The sequence below is a fragment of the Lissotriton helveticus genome, chromosome 2_2 (genome assembly GCF_964261635.1).
Source record: "Lissotriton helveticus chromosome 2_2, aLisHel1.1, whole genome shotgun sequence".
NCBI classification, from domain to species: Eukaryota; Metazoa; Chordata; class Amphibia; order Caudata; family Salamandridae; genus Lissotriton; species Lissotriton helveticus.
Genome location: NC_136060.1, coordinates 338,834,652 through 338,859,923, shown reverse-complemented (window position 1 = coordinate 338,859,923; position 25,272 = coordinate 338,834,652). Strand labels below are relative to the sequence as shown.

The 25,272-nt window shown below is 45.1% G+C and overlaps 1 protein-coding gene across 2 annotated transcripts in view; it reads left to right on the top strand.

Annotated features, from left to right (window-relative positions):
- The window catches only part of CRMP1 (collapsin response mediator protein 1), a 211,069-nt gene that overhangs the window by 15,513 nt on the left and 170,284 nt on the right, over positions 1 to 25,272 (top strand). The window contains exon 1 of one of the 2 annotated variants that reach the window (XM_078678489.1): positions 14,177 to 14,308. The exons of the other annotated variant lie outside the window; for it this stretch is intronic. Coding sequence (XP_078534615.1) covers positions 14,270 to 14,308 — 39 coding nt within the window. The 5' untranslated portion in view covers positions 14,177 to 14,269. Of the gene's footprint in view, positions 1 to 14,176; positions 14,309 to 25,272 lie in introns of those variants that run through there. 2 annotated transcript variants of the gene reach the window in all.

Here is a 25,272-nt window from a genome sequence, read left to right as displayed (position 1 = left end):
AAGAAAACTCTGACTCAAGGATTGGCCACTAGCCGTCTGGACTACTGCAATGCTCTGCTGATCTCCGCTAAGGAATCTTCCCTTAATAGATTGCAAGTGGTCCAGAACACAGCTGCTCCCTGGTGACCAATGCTCCCCCCAGAACACCCTCACTCCCTCCACTCCGCAAGCTTCACTGGTTACCGATTCGGAAAAGGATCAATTTCAAGATCTGCTGCATGGTATATAAAGCCCTGAATAACCTAGGACCCAACAATATCGCAGATAAATTGACTCGCTATAACCCCTCCAGGACCCTACGCTCTGGGTCCAAAGAGCTACTCTGTGTACCTCGCATAAAACAAACCCCGCTGGGGGGTGCATCCTTCTCCTATGTTGCACCATCTCTCTGGAATCAACTCCCCATACACATTCGTCTCCCCCCCTGCTACTTATCTTTCAGAAGGCAATTGAAAACCCTGCTGTTCTAATTACTGGGCTTAGTTGTCTACAGCCATCACAGCGCGGAGATACCCCGGTCGGGGTGATTCATGCGCTTTATAAATGACATAAATAAATAAATAAATAGTAGTCCTGAAGCTTGCAACCCCGCCTATGCTTTGCTCTTTACTGACCCCGTATGTACCCACCGATCTTTGCGGTCTGAAGGCCAAGATTTGGTAGTGGTCCCCAGAGTGAAACGATCATGCATAGGAGGCTGCTCATTTCGCTATTTGGCCGCACAAATGTGGAACACTTTACCGTCCCAACTGCGCGGACTAAACGATCTTCTGTCATTCAGGAAAGCTATTAAGACTCATCTCTTTCCCTTGGATTAGAACCTCTGTTATTGTTATGTCCGGGCCTGCCGTATTGTGCTGGCGGCAGTCCTTTTCTTACTGTTGAGACGCGCCGGGACGCCCCTTAGCTGGGGCAGCTGAGCGCTATATAAAAACATGTAACATAACATAACATAGTCCTAATTTTTGAGTTGACCATAACAGGGTGGCCTGAGTCAGTACGCCCGCCAGCCAAGACGTCTATAAGGTTGGCACCAGATCTCCACCGTGTGAGCTGTTGGGCCCAGGTATCGACCCTTTTTGACTTTCGAGTAGAGGGCTCCCAGGCAACCCTCCCTGCCCATTTGATATTTGTCTAACAGATGTGCAGGGTCCAATGGGGAGCGATACGCCCAGTGGTTCACCACTAACAGCTGCAAAGCCCAATAATATAGTCGCATATCTGGGAGTGCAATACCTCCATTGTACCAACTTTTGGTTAATTTATGTAAAGTGATACGGAGGGCTCTTCCATCCACAGTAGAGTTCTGACCTCACTCTCGATATTCCTAAAGTAGGAGTCGGGACCGTGTGGGGCAGTTTTGAAGGATGTACAAGAATATGGGAGAGCCAGCATCTTAAATAGGGCAGCTCGACCCACTAAGGAGAGGGGTAAGGATCTCCAGTGTTTAACATCATCACACAGTCTCTCCTGAGGGATGGCTAGATTTCTGGCATAGAAGATCTGGGGGTCGGGGGTCCTATCGATCCCGAGGTAGCCGAATCCGTCAACAGCTATCTCGCATCCTGATGGGAGTTTTGGAATTGTCCCTGAATAGCAAAAATCCCAGATTTGGACCAGTTAAAAGAATATCCGGAATATTTGCAGAAATTTGTGAAGATGTTTAAAAGTCTATGCACTGATCCTTTAGGTGACGCCAAATAAAGCAGGATATCATCGGCGTAGAGGGATATCCTATCTTCCTGCCCCTATGCCCATTTCAACTCCCTAAGCAGTGGATCTCCACTGACCCATGTGGCCAGTGGTTCTGACATTCGTGAGAAAATCAAGGGGGATAGGGGGCAACCATGTCTTTTACCCCTTCTCAGTGAGAATGTTGTGGACAGGTGATTTTTTGACCGTGACCTGACCTTTTAGGTCCTTATAAAACAGCTTAATCCAACCGAGAAATTTCGGGCCAAACCCTAGGCACCGAAGCACCTCAGAGAGATATGGGCATTCTATTGAATCAAACGCTATTTTGGCATCCAGGGATAACTCCACTACATTTTCCTCTGTTAATTGTTTGCGTCCTAGGACATTATGAAGGCGGTGGATGTTTAGTGCGGTATTCCGGCCTGGCATAAAGCCCGATTGGTCCACATGAACCAGTGACACGATCATTGGGATCATGCTAGAGCCAGGAGTTTCGCAAGGGTTTTCGATTCCACGTTAATTAATGAGATCGGCCTATAGGATCCGCAGCTGTCAATGGGTTTCACCGGTTTATGAAAAACAACAATAGAAGCCAATCTTTGGTCCTCCTGAAGGACCCCTTTTTCATAATTTTTGTTCTACATTTCTCTCAGAAGGGGCGCTACATGCGAGGCCGTTGTTTTTAGGAATTCAATAGGGACCCCATTGGGCCCCTTTACCTTCCCCGCTTGTATACTATTTATTGCAGTGCGGATTTCATCGTCTGTGAGTTCCTCCTCCAGTATATCTCTGTCCCCAGTGGACAGGGGGTGCATAGGGATATCAGCTAGTAATTGGAGGGAGTCCTCTGCCTTAGTTGTAACCGAGGATGTGTAGACCTACTCCAGGTGATCCGCAAATGCATCTGCAATTGCTTGCGGGCCTGAGAGATACTGTGTATTACTAAGTATTAATCTGGGTAGCCAGCACTCTACCTGTTCCCTTCTTTCCAACCATGCATGCATTTTGCCAGCTCCATCTCCTTGTTCATAAAGCCTATGATGTATGGTAAGTAATTGGGCTCTCACCCGCTCTCCGGCCAGGGTTTTATATTCGAATTGCTTAATGGTTAGTTGATGTTTGGTAGTTTCGCTAGGTGACCGTGTGTGCTCTATTTCGAGCTGCTGAAGCTCGCTCTCAAGCTGTTCTAGTTGTTGTTGCTCATTTTTATTGTAATCCACTTTGAGCGCCAGCGCCTGCCCCTTCAGCACTTTTTTAAAGGCCTCCCTTATTATCTGTGCTGAATCCACAGAACCAATGGTTTCTTCAAAATATTTTTCCGAGTGTGATAGTGAGCTCTCTTTTATATCTGGAATTTTGAGCAGCCAGGGATTAATGACTATTGTGTTACGCTGCCTCTGATTATAGTATGCAAGCATTACCCATACCGAAGAGTGGTCAGAGATGCCTCGTGGTAGACAGAGTGGGTTCCAAAAATTGCCAATATCTCCCAATTGTGTCAAAAAAGAATCTATACAGGATAGGCTTCATTGGGCACTTGAGTAATAGGTGAAGTGTATCAGGTCTGGTTGAAAGTATCACCATATATCAATAACTCTCATCCCTGGTCAATAAACTATTTCCCATCAAGTGTCGGCTAAAAATGGCAGGAGGGAAAGGGAATAAAACAACGATGCAAACTAAACTTTTGCATGGTCTAAATCCAAAGACGACCAAGATGCCGCCCCACTTGAGGATCAGGATAAGACACAATCCCCCAGACTCAACATGTCTTAACGCTTCGAGATATGGCGGCAATTAATGGGGTGCGCACTTCTCTGGAATCCTGTCTTGACACAATGAACATCGAGGTCCCCCTTATAAGGGCGGACCTTTGGAAGATGGAAACCAGAGTTAAGGAGGTAGAGGAAGCCACCACAGAACTCACTAAAGATACCTCGTTGCTTAAACAACAAGTACAGCAACTGCAAGACAATCAGACCAAAATGAAAGCCTAACTCGATGAGTATGAAGGAAGGGCATGGAGAAATAATGTGCACATCCTAGGTGTTCCAGAACGTGCAGAAGGCCCAGCAGTGGATCTTTGTGTTGAGGACTTAATTTCTAAACGTTTGCAAACAAAGAGACTCTCAAACTACTTCTCTATTGAGCGGGCCTATGGAGTCCCAGGGGGGAGGCCAAAGCCGGGAGCTCCCCCTCAACCGTTATTAAACAGAGTCTTTAACTTTCAAGATCGGGACGTTATACTTCAAGCTGAGTGTGCCAATCCACCAGTCAAACTGGAAAATAGTATGATTTTTTTTTCACAGACTTCACCACGAAAGTCCAAAATCAATGACGTGGCTTCTTTGCGGTCAAAAAGGCGTTGCGAGAAAAAGACATCAAATACGCTATGATTTTTCCAGCAAAACTACGAGTAGAAACAGACGGCAAGGCACAGCTTTTCTACTCCCCTGAAGAGGCATGAGACTGGCTGGAGGGCTGGCGTCGAGTGGAGAAACCCCATAAGGAGAGACACATGGGACCACAAAGCAACAGAATGGAACACTCCAAGGAGCCGCGGGGCGACTCTGCTAACAAAGAGACGGACTCAACATAAAGAATCTGAAAAGACAACCATCTTGGTTAAAAAATGGACAGCACAAATTACAGCTAAGTGACTTTGATGGGGTTATGTAATACAAGTAAGAGACTGCAGGGGAATCTTCAATGGAACAGTTTTGCTACTTATACCCACGTCCGAATTCCCAGAGCTTGGGGGAATGGCAAGTACCCAATAACGGGCTATGAACACATGAGGGCACTGGGGTCTACCCACATAATACAGTTCATCTATTGAAATGTTTAGATCTGAGCGGGGGTTGAGAGGCTGTAGACCAGGTACCTCTCAAATATGGTGGGTGGCGACAGGCACTCTGCCTTGTTGGTGAGTGGGTAGTTCAAAATCCACTGGCAGGGGGCAGGGAGGGGGGCTGTTGGATGGGCGGGGGATATGTTTTGTTCATGTACCCAAATCACAAGGTTTGAATCAATGGAATCAGCCACACACTATATCTCCACATTGGAACGGAATGAGGCTACATTGTTATTTAAGACCTGTATGCCTGAATGTCATTCAATGTCTAAAATTGTACGAGAAGAATCGGTTATCGTAGTCAGTACTCCATACGATTTGTCCCAGGGCTCATATAAAACTCATCTAAAGAGACATTGGCAGGAAGATCTGTAGAAACGTCAATGTCCGTCCAGACATGGAACGTCAATAGGATGGGAGATAACATAAAATGGGGCATTGTGTTACAATATCTCAAAAGACAAGCTCCTGCTTTAGTCCTGCTAAAGGAAACACATCTAGCGGGGAATAAGTGTAAAGCCCTGACTCGATGGGGATATAAACTTCTGGTTCACGTGCGATAGACCTCAGGATCTAGGGTAACAGGTATCTTAGTAAAAAGAATTCTTGCACTCACTTCTATACATACATGAGCAGATCCCCAGGGTAAATTTGCTGTCTTAGAGCCAAGTTGGGCGGGAAAAGCGCTTAATGTAATCTCAAAATACATCCCACGAGCACTAGGAAAAGAGGCACACACTGACCTGGGGGAAATCATGGTGGATCTCCTGATAGGAACCCTTATGCTGGGAGGGGATTTTAATATGACCCTTGACGGCCACATAGATAGACAACCAATGCCTCCCCAGACATGCCCCAGTACACACATGTCAGAGTTTACTAAGGTCATGAGAGTTATTGATATATGGTGATACTTTCAACCAGACCTGATACACTTCACCTATTAGTCAAGTGCCCATTGAAGCCTATTCTATATAGATTCTTTTTTGACACAATTGGGAGATATTGGCAATTTTTGGAACCCAATCTGTCTACCACGAGGCATCTCTGACCACTCTCCAGTATGGGTGATGCTTGCATACTATAATCAGAGGCAGCATAACACAATAGTCATCGGCCAATATGGTGATCCACTGTCACTGCAGATTGTGACTAATAGCCCTGCTCATTCAGTCCTCTCCCCTCCTCCTCACAGGGGTTCACCACCGCTCCCAGGGCCCAGGGCCAGCCGCCCCTCCCCGGCCTTGCTTGCACACCCTGGCCTCTCGCAGCAAATAGGTTAGTCGGTGACCCCACCAAGGGCCTAGGGGTCTCCTTTCTCACTCACCACCTCAGAGATGCAGAATGCTGTGTTTCGCCCCTTTGCTGCAGGTAAATTTCCCCCGTAGTGCCTTCCATGCTGGATTCCACGTAGTGGCACCGGGCCGGCGCACTGCTGCTGGATTGCCGATTCAGAGCTCACCTCGCCTACGTATAGGGCCGTGAATAGCTCACCGCCGGTCGACAATTCTTTGTTCTTTGCGCCACCTCCGCTCTTCAGTCGCACCCAAACTGTGTTGTCAGCGGCCGGGGCAGTCGTGATACGTCACTGTTTCCCGAATCTTCAGAGAGCAACGCGATACATCACCGCCATTTTGCACTAACCTCCGTCTGCTCGCACAGTCTTTTTCTTTATCCCATTGCTTCTTCTGGCAGGGAATTGTTCGGTCCGATGCGCCCTGAGATCGGGGGCTTGGGTCCTCTTATGTCTGGGTTGTTTGTGGCGGATTACATAAAGGATCTTTGCCGGATAACGAGCGAGGGCTCCAGAGCCGCGCTAGTGTGCAGCCATTTCTGTCGGCTGCTAGCCATGCCCCCAAGTTCACCTTTTTAAATACAGCCCTGCAAAAGTACCACACATCAGGTGTTAGGCTAACGCATTTTAATGTGGTGGTCTACATTACAGCATTAAATGCATTATAACACATTTTCAACACCTTGACCACCTGCGCATGCTAAGCTTGGGTGAACTGAAGCAGGTAGTTACCGTGGTCGCACTCCAGCAGTGCAGTGTCTGAGACGCATGGTCAGAGTCAATGGCCGGGCAGGCAGGGTTGGGGCAGAATCGTAGCAGGGCCGCACAGCAGTCAGCCGGGTCTGAGTCTACGCTCATGGCATTTATCTGATGCGGTATCTTCCAAACTGCATAAAAATAAACCTGCTACATCAATCGTCTCTAAAGCCAATCCAATACCTTCTGGGTCCTACACGCTGGGCATGAGGGTTTTGAGGACATATAGACCCCGGTACTACTAGACACATGATTCATTCTCCTTTGATTGATATGATTGCCTATGGAAGCAGAATGGATGTAAGTCTCTCACTCCCTCTGTATGATATATCTGTATGTAGAGCCTCACACCGGTGTGAATAACTGTTACAGGGGAGCAGCATCTGTATGCAAGCTGCCAGTGGGCCAGGGCTCCAAAAGTTCTTACTATTCTGGGCCTGTGTGACTGCATCTTAGGAGAAGAGCTGCTTTGGTTTGCTTTGTTGTGCATGGTACCGTCATTGTGTCCACAAAAACAAGTCAGATTATTGGCCAATTGAGCTGGCAAACGGGCGGGCACAACTTTGTTATGGTGTTATGGTGTGCCTGTGGCACTGGTGTGCCGAGAGAGTGGGGCGGAGTGAGTGGGGCCTCTCAGACTACGCGGTGCCCCTGACCTCATTGACTGAAGAGCATTCCATGAGAGTGTGTCTGCTCACTGCATTTACTTGATCAGAACCCTAGGGAGTCGGCCCCTGGAGACGCGGCCTTTACATTTATTGCTACTCCAGTCTCTTACTGTCAGTCCGATCATGGACATGTTGCTGCACAGGAGGGCGCTTAAAGCATGGGGGGCTCATTTATGAGCCCTTGCGTCACTTTTGCACCACTGGTGCGTCACTTTTTGTGACGCACCAGCAGTGTAAAAAATGCGCCTTGTTGCGCCATATTTACAAAGTGACGCATCTAGGTAGATGTGTCACTTTGTAAACCCCTGTGCTACATTATACCTGCGCCAGGTATAATGTATGCAGGGGGGGTGTTCCCACGCAAGAAAGGGTCATAGAAGTGACGCAGTGAATTCTACCAGATTTCACTGCACCACTTCTAGGACTCAAATGCGTCAAAATCTTACGCCTGCCTCACAGCAGGCGTAAGACTGACGCAAGCCCTTTCACATGGGGCGTGCCCCATGTGAAAGGACGCATTGCTGGAGTTGCGTCACTTTTGTGACACACTCCAGCAATGCGTCACTTTTGCACCATACAGATACGTCAGAAATACTGACGTATCTGTAACTCCTTGCGACATGATGCGTCATACAGTAAATATGACGCATCAATCATGTCGCAAGGAGGGCGCACTGAGAAGTGACACATCGCTGCTTTCACACAGCGATGCGTCACTTCTCATAAATGAGGGCCCTGGTAGTTCCCCCGGCACTGCTCCTCCCTTCACCCACCCGACCCCCACTGCTGCACTGACAGACTTGACTGTACAGCCACACCTAATGTGTACTGTACTGTCACAGACAGTGTCAATGTACTGCTCAGCTGTGTGTGCCTGTTGTTGTGTGCAGAGACCATCCGTTATAAAGTTAATTTGTTCTAGCAGCTGCTGCAGTTGAGTGCAACCGGACTCACCGCTAATGGTCCACAAACATATGAGAATATATTGTACTGTGAATTTTTGAAGTTGCTCAATGAACCAGCGTCATTCTGTCCGGTTCAGAGTGTGTGAATCACATTCCCCACTTTGTTTCTCTCAGTGAAGCACTTGACAAATATAAACATTCATCTGAACCCGCGGCACTAGCAGATACAGTGCTTTCATGTGGATCCTGTTGCCTGCCCCTTGCTGTTGTTCCAGCAAAACGTTTACCTCACTGTGTCCTACAGTAGCTCATAGCCTGACAGAGCAGGCACTGAGGTGCCCTTCCATTTCTGGTGCTTTGCAGCAGTTTTAAGATCTTCTTAGAGTTTCTTGTTGCTCAAATAGGTGTCATTTTTGATACTTATACATTTTCCTTGTCTTCATTGCTTGATTTTGGTCATGGGAAAGTGTCCCTCATAGTCGTTGGATGTCAATAATAATTACACTGAAATTATGAAAATGGCACACATAAGCAATCTGAAACCTTGGTAGCTGTGTAGATAGCACTGTCAGATTTATATTCAACTGTTTAAGAAGGGACAGTCCTGGCATCCCAATCTTTCAGCATTATGAATTGATGTTTTAGATCATAAATGTGCTCAGATAAAGATTGAATTCATTTGGAAGTGGAGTAGTGAGGGTACAGCCTTAGGGTCAGCAGGCTGTTGCAGAGTGTCTTTGTCTAGCAAGACATGTGAGTGTTACCTTGTGAACTTTCAGAATTTCTAATTGGAGGTTCTCAAGACCAGATATCACAAGCCTTTTTGGAAGTAGCCCGGGTTGGAGAATCTGTTGCCCATTTTATGTGGCATCATATTTTTTTAATTAGACAAATGGCTAGTAGGCGGAGTTGGTGCAGACGGGAAACAGCCTTTACAACGCTGGCTCAGCCATGTGTGCTGTTTTCATCCAAGCGGAACAACTCTTGCCTAAACCACACATCTGCCTTAACCACACATATTCGTGGTTAAGGCAGTCATGGGTCTAGATGTGCTGATGGGCAGAGAGGAACAGGAAGGATCGGCAGAGGAAGCTCTGGGACATGTCCTGGTAAGTGGGGCTGGAACTGGGTGTGAGGGGGTAGTTTTTAGGAGTGGGGGGCGGATTTAGGGCTGAGGGCTCAGGGATCGGGTCGTTTTTTTGTCAGGGGCAAGGTATTAGGGCTCAGGGCGGGGAGGGTTTGGATAGTTTCAAGGGCTCAGGGCGGGGAGGGAAGGGGTCAGTTTTCAGGGGTGTGGATCAGTTTTGGGGCTCAGGGCTGGGGACTGGAGTCGGGGTCATTTTTGTCTGGTGCTGGGTTTTAGGCTTCAGGGGGAGGGAAAGGGGCAGTTTTTAGGGCTTAGAGATAAGTGTTAGGGCTCAGGGCGGGGAACTGGGCTAGTTTTTGGGCAGGGGCCGAGTGTTAGGGCTCAGGGAGAGGAGTCGGGGTTGTTTTAAGGCCTAGGGCGGGGTGAATTTCAGAGCTGGGGTATCAGGTGTTAGGGCGGCGGGCTGGGGTGTGCAATTCACCACACATTTTATGTCCCTGAGGCTCAGATCATGAGGCCAGCAGACAAGATCTTAAAGTCACTCTGGGAGCACTGGGTTCAAGATGAATTTGCAGGTCCAGTTCTTCCTCCCCAGGCAAGAGGGCAACAGTCAGCAGGTCAGCATAGCAGCAGTTCCTTCAGAGTCGGAGACCAGCAGAGAGCAGTCCTTCCAGTAGCACAGCAGTCATTCTTCCTGGCAGAGTACTGACAGGTCCAGAAGTGTACTGAAGAGTTTGTGTCTGAGGTTCAGTGTGTATACCCAGTTGTGCCTTCGAAGTGGGGATGGGCTTATAGAGGCATGCTTTTGAAGTGCACAGGAGCCCTGCCTTCCTGCCCCTGGCACCAGACTAACTACAGGGGATATAAAGCCCTTAGTGTGGAGACAGGACAAAGCCTATTCAAGTGTAAGTGAGGCTGGGCAGTGCTCCTCCCTCCCATCCTACCACTGATTGCCCATCCAGTCATACCTAAGTTACCCATTGTGTGTAGCTGTCTAGGAGGAATACACAAAGTACAACTGTCAACTACACCCAGTCCTGTTACCCAGAGACACGCTGCAGGCACTAAATGGCCATGGTAAGAAATGGCAACTTTCTAAAAGTGGCATTTTTAGAATTGTAATTTGAAACCTGACTTCACCATAAGTTAGGATTTTTCATTATGATTCCAGACACACCAAACATGAACTAGTCAGAGATGGCCAATCCTACCAGCTGATACCCCTTTGTCTCACTGCCTGGGAGCAATACACAAAGGCCAACTGCCAGCTCCACCAAGTCATGCGACCCAGGCTGCAGGCACCAAATGGTTGGGACAAGAATTGCCAATGTTCTGAAAGTGAATAAATAAGTTATTCTAGCTGTCAGTTTTCGTGCTGTTCTCTGTTTAAACAGACTCAGACCAATTACTAATTATATTGTTCTTTGTATATTTAACATGATTTTATACTTTTTTAGAGCAATTGCCAATTTCTTTTTTTCGTCAGAGAACAGGAAAAAACTGTCAATTGTTTCAATGTGTGCATACAAAATGTATGAATAATTGTGGAAAAAACTTCTAAGTGACAAACATATACTAATTTCAACCACAGAGAAAACATACACTTTAACAATTCATGTGTCAAATTGGTTGTCAATACGTTTGAACTTTCTAAAAGTGGCATTTTCAGAATTGTGACTTAAATTCCAAGTTTACCATTATAAAGGGTTTTAAATTATAATTATTTAGACACCAAAATAGACACTCCTACTCGCTTCCATTTTTAAATTATATTAAACAATAGAAACCAGGAGCTATATTTGAACAGGTCCTTCACACATGCTCCATGGTAACAGTGTAAATCATGAGGGAGTGCAGTTCCTAAGGAAGGGGAAAGGAAGATCTTTTCTAAAAAGTGCCCTCACACACCTCAAAGGATGTCATGCTTCATCATTGGGCCTGCTCCTCGTCAGGCGGCGCTGCAATGCCCGACGGGCACCTGCGAAGGGGCTCTTTGGCAGAGATCCTTTGGTGATGAAGCCGTAGGGTGAGAGCGGGTTTGTGTGTGCTAGGTAGTGCAGTGAGTGTGAAGGATAAAATAGGTCTAGGGTTACCCTAACTATTTGTATTTATTATCATGGGACACTAGTTTGAAGATGACTGCAAAAAGGGCCAAGTCCAACACTACCTATAAATGGTTGGAAATAATGTTCTTATTACAGCACATTCGGTGTCAAAAAGGTGCCTCTAATAAAAAAAAATGATGGGCCTGATGTGCTACTCTCATTTGCAAACTAGAGATGTGCAATTTGCACACTGAATGGTTTGCACATGGAAATGCAATTTATGATTTGACTCATGTACCAGTAGATCTCATTGCAAATTATCCATTCCCAGGGGGCCATGGACCTAATGAATATCAATTAGGCAGGGTGCAATTTACACTCAATGTGATTAGCTGTTGATTGAGGGAATAAGGCCTGCTCATGGACAGTAGATCTCTGTTGCTGCATCTGTATTACAAAATGGGAAACATTTACTTGAGGAACAGGTCCTACTTTTTAAATATAAACAAATCCTATTGGGGAGGACATAAGGGGCAGCAAACAGTAGTCCAGTGAGAGTCCGTGGTACCTTGGATCAGTGCCTTCGCCTCCTGAGCCAGCCAACACAATTTGCAAAGGGAAGGGTGTCCCACAAGCACCGCTTCCTCTGGGAACCCATTAACACAACTTGGGGGCAGTAACAGGTCATTTGCTTGCATCTGCAGTTTCGGTCACAAACCACTGATACATACCATTTAGAATTGGAAATAGAAGAATGTGCATGCTTATTTCCACTGCCAGCTTAGATGGCTCTCTCCCTTCCACATTCAGTTTAAGGGCTCTGTCGTCCCTACAGGCATGGTCTGGCCAGGTGGAGGAGGCCATTGATGACAGTCGGCTTCCACTGAGTAACTAGACTAGTAGATTCCACCACACACAGCATTTCACAGTGAGAGCAACCAGAATCAGGTCTTACATACGTGCACCTGCCCAGCTCGATTGACGAGCCCCTCTTGGTGACAGCACTTGCCGGTGTTTGCCAGAGCTGCTGTTCCAATCACCGACTTCGGCACATGGCGTGTTGCTGACCAACACACACGTGCCCACCTGGCCAGAGACAAAAATGACACAATGCTCTCAGATAAGCCCTAATTTAAAGGGACAGTCGTTATTTACTTTTGTATGCCGTGTGACTTCTCAGCAACTAACTAACAATAGAGTTATAAAGTACAGGTGAGGTTACATTATCCATTATAAAATATGTTATTATTATGTATCATAAAGGTGGACAGCACTTTTTTAGCAGAGGACTCCCCGCCAGTGTTGTGGCCCTCAGGTGTGCGCTTTTTAAATTTCAGGAGTATTTATTGACTATTTTTCATAAACAATAAAGAGCAAACAAACAGTAAAACAAAGAGTCTAATAATACAAGGGGCCTATCTGAGATATACATTCCTGTAGCGTACAGACCTGGGTGGTTGGTAACAGTTGATGTCTGAGCATAAGAAAAGCTACATAAGGTGTGCGCTTTGAGTGGTCTCTGGCGGACCAGATATCCAGTCTCTGCCAGCGGTTCCACTACCAAGACTGGTGGTCAGTTTCTGTCCCAGGCCCCTGAGATCAGCTTTGAAGACAGAGCCTGGGAGTTCGGGAAGTGCTCGTGTGATCCAGCGAGAGACGGGCGCTCATGTGGAATCTTATAACCAGAAAAGGCCGCGAAACGGAATTTAATTGGTTCCCTGCTGTGCGCCTGGAGGTAATGGGAGGTGCCTCTGGCGCACGAATGTAGCCACTGCGTGGAGCCCATTGTGAACCTAACGGGCACCGCGTGTGGCCCTAAAATAGGAAGCGTACAGTACGAGTGGCCACAGTCCCACGTGATCTTAGGAGCCAGCATTTATCCGGAGATGCCCGATCACCATGGTAACCTTTATTGGAGGTCGCTGTGAGAAACAATGAAACCAGCTTTATTTGTATTATTCATTGCAAGAGTTTTTATTGTAGAATTATTAAAGCAGGTGATTTGCTGGCGAAGAACACAAGGGAAGCTCTCCTGGGGCACTGCAGGGCCAGGATGCGCCTTTGTCCTCTGTCTTAATTTGACAAGGCCTGCTCGTTTATATGTGCACACGTGTGATGCAGGGGGGGAAACTGAATGCTTTAAATTAAAAACAGCAGCCTGGGTGACATGTTTGATCTAGCATCACATACATCAGCGGTTTGGTACCGCCCGCTGCTGTCAGCCCTGTCACGCGATATGACACGCTTGCTGCTGAGGTCAGTGGCTGACACACTGATCACCAGTGTTGTGTAATATTTGGTATCATACCAGATATTACACAACATCTGTCCTAATCCAGCAGGGCCTAAATAAGATATTAATCATTCGGAGGATTATTGGAGACACCCTGTTTACCTGAGTGATAGTATAGAATCATTGTCAGCGCCACGGGGCATCATTATTGGAGGTGATAGGAAGGGGAGGGGACAGTATGGTATATGCATGCTTTTATTTAGCAAAAGCGACGCAAGGTAGAGAATATGATAAAGTGATGAAACAACAATGATAAAATAAATATCTGGACATTGATACATCATCCAGACTCGACATTTGTGTGGATGACTGCTTTTAAATAGTGATGTCATTAAACCAAGCTACCTCGAGGGGGGATAGTGATGTCTACAAATCTGCGTAACAGACCACTAAACCTAAATTAGGCAAACACCTCAAAAATCACGTCCCTGCTCTGCCCTCAACAGGCAGAGTTGGCCCATGTGCACTGGAAGCAGAACGCACTCCAGACCGCCACTGGAGGGCGCTGCCGCTTCCAGACAAAGCCCCGGCCGGCTCTGTGAAGAGGCGCCCCCCGCCCCGCCTGCTCCCACCGCTGCCGCAATAGGTGGCATTAGAATCCGCACAAGGCTGATGCCCATTTGAAAGAGAACTTTCCCTCTCTTGCACTGATTGCCTGTCACCAGCAGAAAGATGTCTCACCAGGGAAGCAAGAGCATCCCGCACCTCACGGTAAGAAGCAGGCTTGTGCAGCTGGGATAGATAGGGTGGGCACCTGCCGCTGGGCATAGGGGTTGGTAACGAAGAGTGGCGTACTTTGCCCAAGACCATCAATTAGCGTCACTGTCCAGGACACTCAGCCTAGGAGTAGCCATTGGAATGATTTAATTCCCTCCTGTGCCAGAACGCGAACAGGGCAGCGCTGTAGTGCAGGGCAGGGACATCCTTCTTTGTCATGGCGACGAGGTGAAGCCGGAGCGATGGAGCGAGGCTGACATGTGCGCTAGACCAGGGAGAAAGGGAAACCCGCCCGCAGGGCACCGCCTCCAGGGACGGGGCTAACGTGGCTGCGAGTGAGACACGGGGTGTCAGGCGGGGAAGACCTCTCCTCAGGGGAGAGGCAGGGGCCAGGGACTGCCGCTGATGCAGACAGGGAGGGCGGGCCATGATTTATTGCAGCTCTTTTGTTTCTCTCATTCTCGCTGGTGAAATTCAAACCCCAACCCGTGCGTAATCTGTCCCCAAGTCGAGGCTATGCGTCAATTCGTGTACATTTCCAAGATGAATATACCGTTCGCAGTTTGTAGTAATGTCCATTGAATGAATGAATGGGTCGTGAGAACAAAGGGGCGTAGAGTGGACGGATGCGAAGGTAGTGCTGAGCGATGCTCGGTGCAGAAGGGTACCAACCTGTGCAGTAGCTCAGAGAGGAACCCCTCACACAGTGAGGAAACTGAACGGATGGATTTGTGCTAAATTAATACAATCGCGCCATTAGAGGGTGCACATCGCACCCATCCACGTTCGACCCCCGCAGAATCTGCACCCCATCATTTTCAAAACCCCACGCCCGCCCCCTGTGCTCCAACAGAGATGGCATCCCGTAACTCCATTACTCACGAGACAACGCACCCACTCCCTCCTACTCCTGTTTAGACTGCATCCATAACCTACACCTCTCTCATCCCCCCACTCCACCAATCAGACGCTCGTAAATCAACCCAATATGATCCATCAGTCTTGTCTGTAGTGTTTTAGTGCCAGCAAAATCGCTCTTTTAACACACTGTGTGAGTATAAACCGAGAAGGGAAGGGCGGATAATTCAAAGAACAAAGGCCAAACACGAGGTCTCATCCAAATGCACCATTTACAAAATAAGCATTTTTAACATTAACACACCACTGGGACATTTATGTCACATGGCCAGTCCTATTGGAATTATGCGGTAGGGGAAGACCAAATTATGCAGCAGAGTTGACTAAATGATTCGGCAAGAAAAGGCAATTCATGCGGTCTAACGCGGCCCGTTTTGTGGTAGTATTACTTCATTATTTTGACATTTTTATTCATGGTAACGCAGTCTGGGCAAAGGTTTCACCTAATTAGTACCGGTATCACAACCAAATGCAGCAATAAGCAACTGAAAGATGGCCAGTCAACCTTTTACAAAGAGCCATCCATTGCATAGGACCACTTCACCAGGTTTTAGCAACTTTGGGCGTGTTGAGCTTGATGCAGCATTCTTTTGTTAACATTTGCAGATTACGAAACGATCATAGATTATGTGGCAAACGTGGCAAATGCACAATCATGCGAAAAACTCTGCAGAATCAGATAATTCCAGTGGCCCATTACATGGCCTATGGGCAATCTATCACGAAAACATGAGAGGACTCAGGATTCTGGACATTTTTGGAAGAGGGGTGTGTTTCTCCAGTGGCTCCCAGTACTTCCAGTGGAAACGAGAGTGGAGCCCCTTCTCCTGTCTGTATTGATGCTGTGGAGGCAATGTTCTGTGCCCACGTCTCCAAGAAAGCACCCCCTAAATGCTGTGGTCACTTCATGTACCGTGCAGTGCTGCAGGCATTCGCACAGTGCTGTAAACGAGTTAACAATCTGTTTGCTCCAGTCGAGGGGAGGAGAGAGGAAGGCAGAAGGAAGTAGTTAGTGGCAGGAGGACCGTACTGGTGGTGCAGAGAAAGGGTCTGGAACCTGGTGTAGGGACAGGGATGATGGGCCTGGTAGTCCTTCTAGTACTTTGATGGCTGTGAGGTCATACAGTCAGGGTTTTAAGTGGGATGAAAAAACTGGGGGGGGGGGGTCCTCTCAAAGTGGCGCGGCCAATGTAATTAGGGCTTAAAACACATAAACTAAAAATATGTGCTTAGCATAGTGTGCTGCCTCACTGGTAATTTGCTGCTTCTGTTCTTGCATCCAGATATATAATACAGGAAGCAACTTTACACCTACAACAAGCCACGACTATTAGCTTTGTCAATGATTGTTAGTTGTGTAAGATAAATAAGCAAAAACCATGGCTTCGAATTATAGACTATCGAAAGTGCTTCCGTTCTGAAATGAGACTGTGAAAGAACTATAACGAGTATTTACAGCAGAGGCAGTGAAGGGTGGCACTGCTGCAGAACTAAGATTTTTTTTTCACCCTGAGGGTGAGGGCAAACATTGAGAACCCCATAGGGACCAGTCTCAGCACCTGCTTTTTAGAACTGCAAGTGCTGAGCACCGGCGGATCCCGGCCCACTTAAAGCCCTGCATTCTGGGATGAAATGTTGCTGAAGAGCGAGGCTTTGAACTCTATCCTGAAGCTGATGACGAATGATGATTGGCGATTGGCGACTGGGATCGCATTTCATAGCCTATGGGCGTAGCAGGAGAAGGCCTGGAGTCTAGTTCCTCTGTTTCCTACTCTGCATTCTGGCACTGGTGTTGCAAGTTTTGCTGAAACGTCCGGTTTATGAATTGACATTGAGGTGTGCCATAGTTGACTGCTTTATCAGTGACGCTGCCGGTCTTGGGGATAAGGTGCAGGCAGCAACATTTCTGCACCCACATACTACAGTCTCAGTGCTTAATCTGAGCCGGTCGTTTCCAGTACACGGCACCAGCACTTAAATGTCATTCTGGCTGCCGTGCTTTGTAACAAAGTGCCTCACAAGCTGAGAAAGATAGACAATTATCTAGCTTTTGCCTCTGCTTCCTTTTCTGAAGTCTCACCGATCTTGTTGTCTGGCCATTGGTCTCAGCAATAAGAAAACTGCCTGTCTTGTGTGCACTTTATAAATAAACAATTAATAAAATAAAGTAGAAGCAAGTTAAGATCTCTTAAATTGGAATTATACTGCCTAACTTTTAGAAGTCTCGATTTTTTTTATCATTCTAAGTTTTATTATAGTGCACACATGGTCCAAAGGCATTAGAATAATTTACATGTGAATTAGACGTTACAGATTTTTTTTGGGTCATTACGTTATTTGTCCAGAGTTGCATGATATTGAGCTGAGGCTAGGATACAAACCTGGGCCCATGTTGACCATTTTTTCGCACACACAGAAAGCCACGGTGCTGCTTGAAACCGAAAGGGAAGGTTTAAATAATCCCGAATTTGAAGACATTTGAAAAAAAATACCATCTGGGCAGTGAATATTCATCCTTGATCTCTTCAAAAGATTTACACATCCCATTCTTATTAACAATATGTCCTAAGGTCTTAATACCTTTCTGGTGCCACTTGTTAATCATTGCATCAGAGAAAATACCAGGTAAGATCCTATGTGCGTTAAACGGTGTATAGTATGACACTCTTGATAAATTCATATTTTTCTTGAACCATTTCCAGACCTTGAAAGCCCCCATGGTTACCTTAAACCTTGTTCGCTTAAAATAACTCCCATCAATTTCTTTAACTAAAATATGCTTTGCATTTATACCTAACTGTATATCAAAAATATTTGGCATGCTTGCATCATCACTTTCATTTACTCCTATTATCAAGACTTTCATTTTCAATAAAAAACAAGTTATGTAATAAAGAAAAAAAATCGGGTACCCCAATTCCTCCCCTTAGGTCTGGCAGCATCATGTATTTCATTGCCCTTCTGGGTCTCCCAGGGCTCCATATAAATTTCCCACATTTATTTTGCAGCTCCTGTATTTTACCCTTAGTTATCTCTAAAGGTATAGATCTAAATAAATACAAAACCTTTGGCAATATATTCATTTTTATAACATTGGATCGTCCAATAATGGTTAGGTACAACCTTTCCCACCTATCCAAAGATGATGTGATTTTTGCCATTAATGTGTTCAAATTGACTTGCACTAATTCGGTCATATTTGCCCTAATTAAAATTCCCAAATACATCACTTCTTTTACAACCCTACTATCTTGCCAGATAATCGTATCAGAACAGAGTATTTGGGTTTTTGTCTCGTTCAATTTATAACCGGTTATAAAACCGAGTACCTGTGCTAGTCGTTCGATTTCCTTTATTGCTGTTACAGGATTGGTTGTGGCCACTGCAATGTCATCAGCATAGGCAAAGACTGAAAAATAATACTCTTGAACTTTGTAGGGGGGAATCAAAATGTTCTGGCTCAGTAACTCGATTAAAGGGTTAATATAAAGAGCAAATAAAAGGGGGGAGCAGGGGCAGGCTTGTCGTGTACCACGTGATATAGTGACATTGTCAGAGAGTTGGCCCATGACTGATATCTTTGCCACTGGTTTTAAATATAAAGATTGTATTGCTCTAATGAATTTCACCCCAAATCCCATTTTTTCCAATAATTCCCACAGATAATCCCACTGCACACGATTAAACGCTTTTTCCGCGTCCAAGAGAATGAGCGCTAGATCATTCTTTTTTACTGAGGCAATGTCAAATAAGGTAATAACCTTATTTACATGTTCTACAGTCCCCCTTCTAGGAATGAATCCATGTTGATGCTGTGATACTAAAGGGGTGATACAATCAGCCAGCCGATTAGCTAAGATTTTAGAATATATTTTATTATCGGCATTCAGCAACGAAATCGGCCGGTATGACCCAACGCGTTCTGGTGGTTTACCTTTTTTGCAGAAGACTGCGATAGTAGCCTCTGTCCATGTTCCTGGGGGATTTCCCATCTGGGCTTCCCGCACTGTTTTTAACAGCTCTTTTTTAATATCATGATAAAATTGTATATATATTTCACTAGGTAGTCTATCAGGGCCAGCAGCTTTACCTTTAGCTAAGCTTTTAACAGCCCTATCCAGCTCCTCCTCTGTAATTATATCCTCTAGTCGGTGTGAAACAGTTGAGTCCACCTTTTTTAAACCTACTGCAAATATTGTGTTCCAGCTCAGCATAAAATGTTTGAAAAACCTTGAGTATCTCTTGTGGTGTCGATTGTGCCACCCCTGCAGAGTCTATCATTTGGTCAATATTTCTAGCCGACTCTTTAATACGTAGTTGAATCGCCAATTTTCTCCCAATTGCCTCTCCATATTCGTGTTTATCCATTTTTGAAGAAAGAAATTTCCTAGCATTTTCCTCTGCCCATAAACCTGATATTTTCGCTCTGTCCCTGGCAACTTTATCCTCTAATATAGTTAGCCTCTCACCATTATTGATTATCTCTGCATTAGCTGTGTTTCAGAATGTATCAATTGTTCTTATAGCCTATCTAGCTCTTGTCTAGCTTTTTTTTTGTATCCTGCACGAAAAGCTAATGCATTCTCCCCGAAATCCAGCTTTAAAAGTATCCCAAATTATGGCCTGTGAGCTGGATCCCTTATTTTCTTTAAAATAGAATTTTGTCCATTTCCTTATATGTTCTCTAAACTCCTCATTGAAGATTAATTTCCTATCAAATGTAAAATTAGTTTGTCTAGGTTTATTTAATGCCATTTCAATTTCTAGCAGTAGCGGCGAGTGATCGGATGAAATTCTAGGATATACTGAAATAGTTGCACCTGAAGCAATTGAGACCATGGTAAAAAAATAGTCAAGTCTAACTAATTTTTTGTGCGGGTAGGAATAAAACGTATACCCAGTATCTTGTGGCCTCAATTGCCCCCACACATCCACCAACCCGTGATCCTGCACTAAACCTGCCAAGGCCTTGTATACTTTTGGTTTACGGCCCTTATACTTAGCCAGCCCGTCCTTCATAGCAGTATTGGTCAAATTTATGTTCATGTCCCCACATATTATTATAGGTTGGGACCAAGTAGTTAACTCCATATTGATTGCTACTAAAACCTCTGGGTCGTCTAAGTTTGAACCATAGATATTACAAAGCGTTAGCGTCTTGCCTTCTACATTGAACTCCGCGATTGCCCATCTCCCCTTTTTATCAGCCAAAGTTTTACCTGTAGCTACATTATTGCCTTTACACATGATAGCGACCCCCCTAATCATGCTAGTTTGACCTGTAGCAATCACAAGTGTGTAACCAAGTTCTCTTAAAACCACTCTCTTAGGCCAAGGTAAATGCGTCTCCTGTAGGCATACTATATGTGGTGCTATATACCTCAATTCAGCAGCAACTTTCTGTCTTTTTTTAACATTATTCAGTCCAGACACATTTAGAGAACAGATTTTTAATCGCCTGGATGCCATTATTTTATTATAACAAATCTAAGGAGGTACCCCTTTAATCTTGTCTTTCGAGTTGTATTCAATTTCCGAATCATTTCAAAACAATCATATACAACAAAATACATGGTGGTCCATGCCAGCACAGGATCGTAAATAATCTTCTTAATATGCAGTTCACTATACCCAAGAACAGTTTTTTCCCATTTTCCTTCCCTACACCTCCCCACTGTGCCACCCACACATCCCCCCCAGCCATGTGTCCCCCTCTGTCCTGCCCACCCCTTTAATGAGGCTTTAGGACTTAAGGTCCTCTGGATGCGAGCTTGCCTTTCAAATATCTTCAAATTCGGGATTATTTAAATCGAAGGGGTGGGAATTTAACTCAACATCAAGTCATTGAAGAAATTAGGAGATCAGTTAAAATCGGAGTGATCTATCAATCCTTGGTCTCTGCTAAGAAAGATGATGTAGAAAAAGTGCAGGTGAAATGGAGAGAATCTCTAGGAGATTTAGAGATTGATGTAGAGGATCTTTTAATTTTGTCTAAAGAGGCGCTCATGTCGGCGAATTTGAAAGCTCAGTTTTTTAAATCACTATATGATTTATACTACACACCTAAGTGAATGGCAAAATGGGGAGCTGGAAATGAGGGTAAATGTTTCCGTTGTGGTGATGAGGATGCTGGGGCAATACATATTTTTTATAGCTGTGTTAAGTTGAAAGGATTTATTGAGCATTTGGAAAAATTTATTTCTTTGGTGATTAAATCAACGATTGTTATCTCTCCAGCAATGATGTTGTTAGGTAAAATTCAAAAGGATAATAATACGGAAACACTTTTTCAGCATCGCCATTTTATATTTTTTGCAATGACAGTAGCACGTCTATGCATTGCTAGGGAATGGTTACAGGAAAAACCACCGGACTTTCATCAATGGTGTGCTAAAATGTTGAGTTTATATAATTTGGAGTGGAGCTTATTTTCAATTAAAGGATCCAGGAAAAAGAGACTGGGTATCAAAATTTGGAGCGCGTTCCGAGATTATTATGAATCATGAGTTCATTTCACCTGAAAGTCAAATATTTGGACATTGCTACTTGATGAAGAATTTGATATACATTAATTTGCGATATTGTATGCAGTTTGTTGTGCCAAGAACAATAAAATAAAAAAAAATAAAAAAATAAAAAGAAACCGAAAGGGAAGGAATGTGCCATATTTAACAATATATGGTGCATTTCTACTCTTACTAGTGCTGGCACACTTTTGTCTGCCTATCACCAATGCAGGCACCCTTGTGTCATGGTGCAAGCTTGCTTGCGTTGTAGGCAGGATTGTTTCTGTGCGGGAAGAGACACCTTCCTGCACAAAAACAGTCCTCAGAGGCATCTTCTTCTTTTTTTCACATGTGCTGCAGAGTGCAGCACACATAGAAAGAGGAAACAAAGAGGAGAAATCAAGATAGTTCTTCTTGTTGCGCCTCACCTGGGGAGGTGTAGCATTTTGACACGTTCCCAGTCCAGCCAGTAATTGCAAATCTGGGAATGTGGGTGTATGCATGGGAACACCCACGCTACACCTGTGACACACCCCCTTGGAGAAAAGTAAAGCAAGGCATCACTTTGCACTGCCTTGCATTACTATAGATTTATCTAGCCACGCAAGGTGGCCTTGTGTGACTTGATAATCCTCACTTAGGTTTTCTGTTGCCCTATCTCCCCCTTGCATGGGGCAAAGGCAGTGCAAAACCTTGATAATTCAGGACCCTGGTGCCCCAGTTCCAAAGGCATCTCTAGCCGCTAGGCTACCCCCTCTCCTCTTGTTATGGTGCATGTTTTTATATAGTGCACATTCACCAATTACTTGGCTTTTAGCCAAATTAGGATTCTGTCCTAAATTAGGATTTTGTGTTAAATTAGGATTTTGTCCTAAATTATGATTTTGTCCTAAATTAGGTTTTTGTTTTAAATTAGGATTTTGTCCTAAATTAGGATTTTGTCTTACATTAGGATATTGTTTTAAATTGGGATTTTGTCTTAAATTAAACTTAAATTTAACTTAAGTTTGTCTTAAATTAGGATTTTGTCTTAAATTAGGATTTTGTCTTAAATTAGGATTTTGTCTTAAATTAAATTTAAAACAACATTCTAATTTAAGACAAAATCCTAATTTAGGACAAAATCCTACCTTAAAACAAAATCCTAATTTAAGACAAAATCCTAATTTAGGGCATAATCCTAATTTAAGACAAAATCCTAATTTAGGACAAAATCCTAATTTAAGAAGAAAGCCTAATTTCGGACAAAATCCTAATTTAAAACAAAATCCTAATTTAGGAAAAAATCCTAATTTAAGACAAAATCCTAATTTAAGACTACTAAATGCCTTCTGTGAATACCAAAATCAGTAAGTTTAGGATTTTATCGTAAGTTAGTTCTATAAATCGGCCGCTTGGTTGGGAGATGGCTCTCACCAAACTAGGAAGCCAGTGTCTTGTTAGGTATAAAGGGAGTATCAGTGAAAAACCTGAGGTTTAAGACTCTGGGAGCAGTGGCACAAAGCAGAGCACTTCTCCCCGAATAAATGTATGCCAAGTATTTAAACAATATCAAAACAGCATTACTGAAAATGCAACAAAATAACATTCCCAAAGCAATAAACATGTAATAATTCACACAAAACCAAAAATGACGGCAAAACAGATAGTGGGATCAGGAGCTACATTTTTGAAGGATACATAAAAAGAAATATACTTAGGAACAATGGGGGTATTAAAGCTAATGTAGTTTATGTAGCGTTCGCCCCTGTCCAAGAGCATGCAAATGAAATTCCCCGCACAAGGACCTCTGCAATACATGTTTTTTTTTTCAACATACAACCACTCTTTGTACACATTGCGTCATGACTTTTATACCCACACCATAACACCTCCCAGAAGATTGTGTAATTCCTGTTTAGAGCCCACCCAGAACCACAAGAGTCCTGGCACGCATAATCTCAACACACTACATCTCCTCATTTGTTAAATAAAAAGTACAGACCGCATTAGCATCATAGCTCCTCAATGAGTCACTGAGGTGTTCACACTGGTCGGCCAGATTGGGTGGTATGAGGTAATGTGGGGCACCTTGATCAGACACCGATGACATTGGTTCAGATGCTTGATCTGGACAAGGAGGTTGTGTTGCCTCACTCGTGATATCAGGAGCTGATGAACATAGAGGTAGGTGTTTAAAGTGTGACGAGTCCCTATGATGAACTTTCGGTATGATGAGCTGTTACCATGTGTCCTTTGCACCGGACAACCCTCAAAGGGTCAACATCAAACGAAGTTTCAGTTTTTTGCTTCCTTTTCTGTTTGACCAGTACCCAGTCCTATATTCTGAGGACTGTTTTCTGAGTACGTTGGGGATGATCAGCATATGTTATCATCTTACACTTTCGAGAAGCATCTTTGACATGAACCTCATCGGCATTCATCGATAGGTCCAAGATCCATTGTGCCAGTTTGGTTCTGATGGCTCTTCCAAATAGCAAGGTGGCAAGACTCTCACTATTTCTGGAGTGAGGAGTTGACCCGATAGGCTCGAAGGGTTTGACACATCGCTTGGTTGAGATTGATTCCCTCTATCAATACTCGCTGAATTACCTTCTTGAGGGTACCCATGAATAATACAATAATACCATTGGCTTGGGGCAGGAGAGGGGGAAATTCCTTGAATTCTTTGCTATTGAAAGGTGGGTCATTGTCAGATTTGAGAATATTCTGGATGCCCGATGCTGTAAAGATGTTATCAAGCCGTTCGACGTTGTTATGGGTTCTCGATGACGAGTGTTCCACCAGAGGAAAAGGCGAATACTTATCAATGACTGACATGAGATGATGTTCATTTCCTGGAGGCACAATGAAATCATTCCTACTCTCTCTCAGGCATGTCCATAAAGGTCCAACATTTTTGGGTTTCGCCTGCCGAAGGCTGCGCTCTGCGCAGCTCTTCAGCGCAGGTGAAATCCTATGTCGACACTAAGCACTTCGGGAACGTCCCCCGGCTCTCATTGGCTAGCTCCATAAATGGAGGCTAGCCATTGAGTGCCGGATCTGTCCGTCAAGGCCGGACCAGATTCGGGGGCGTTCCCGAGATTTTTTCCCAGGGCGGAGTTACGTTTTTTCCCCGTTCCCTCCCCTTTCCCGCCGTCCGTGTCCTCTCCCGCCCCCCTCCCGTCGTCCGTGTTCTCTCCCGCCCCCCTCCCGTGTCCTCTCCCGCCCCCCTCTCCCCTCCCGTCGTCTGTGTTCTCTCCCGCCCCCGAATCTGGTCCGGCATTGAGCCGGCACCCGCCTTCCTGCTCCGGCCGTCTTCTGCGTCTCTCCTCCCCCTTTCCCGCCCCCTCCCGCTTGACATTTTTAGTTATGTCGGACCGCAATGAAGCGCAGCCTGTGGGACAGGCAGCCGTGAGCACTCGGCTGCAGTGTACTTGGTAACGCATTTGCATTTGCTTATGACCCAAAGCGCTAACCTTCTGCAGAGCAGCTCTCTGTGGCCGTGGCTGTGCTTAAATTACTGCCGTCATTATAGACTCTGTTGGTGGTACA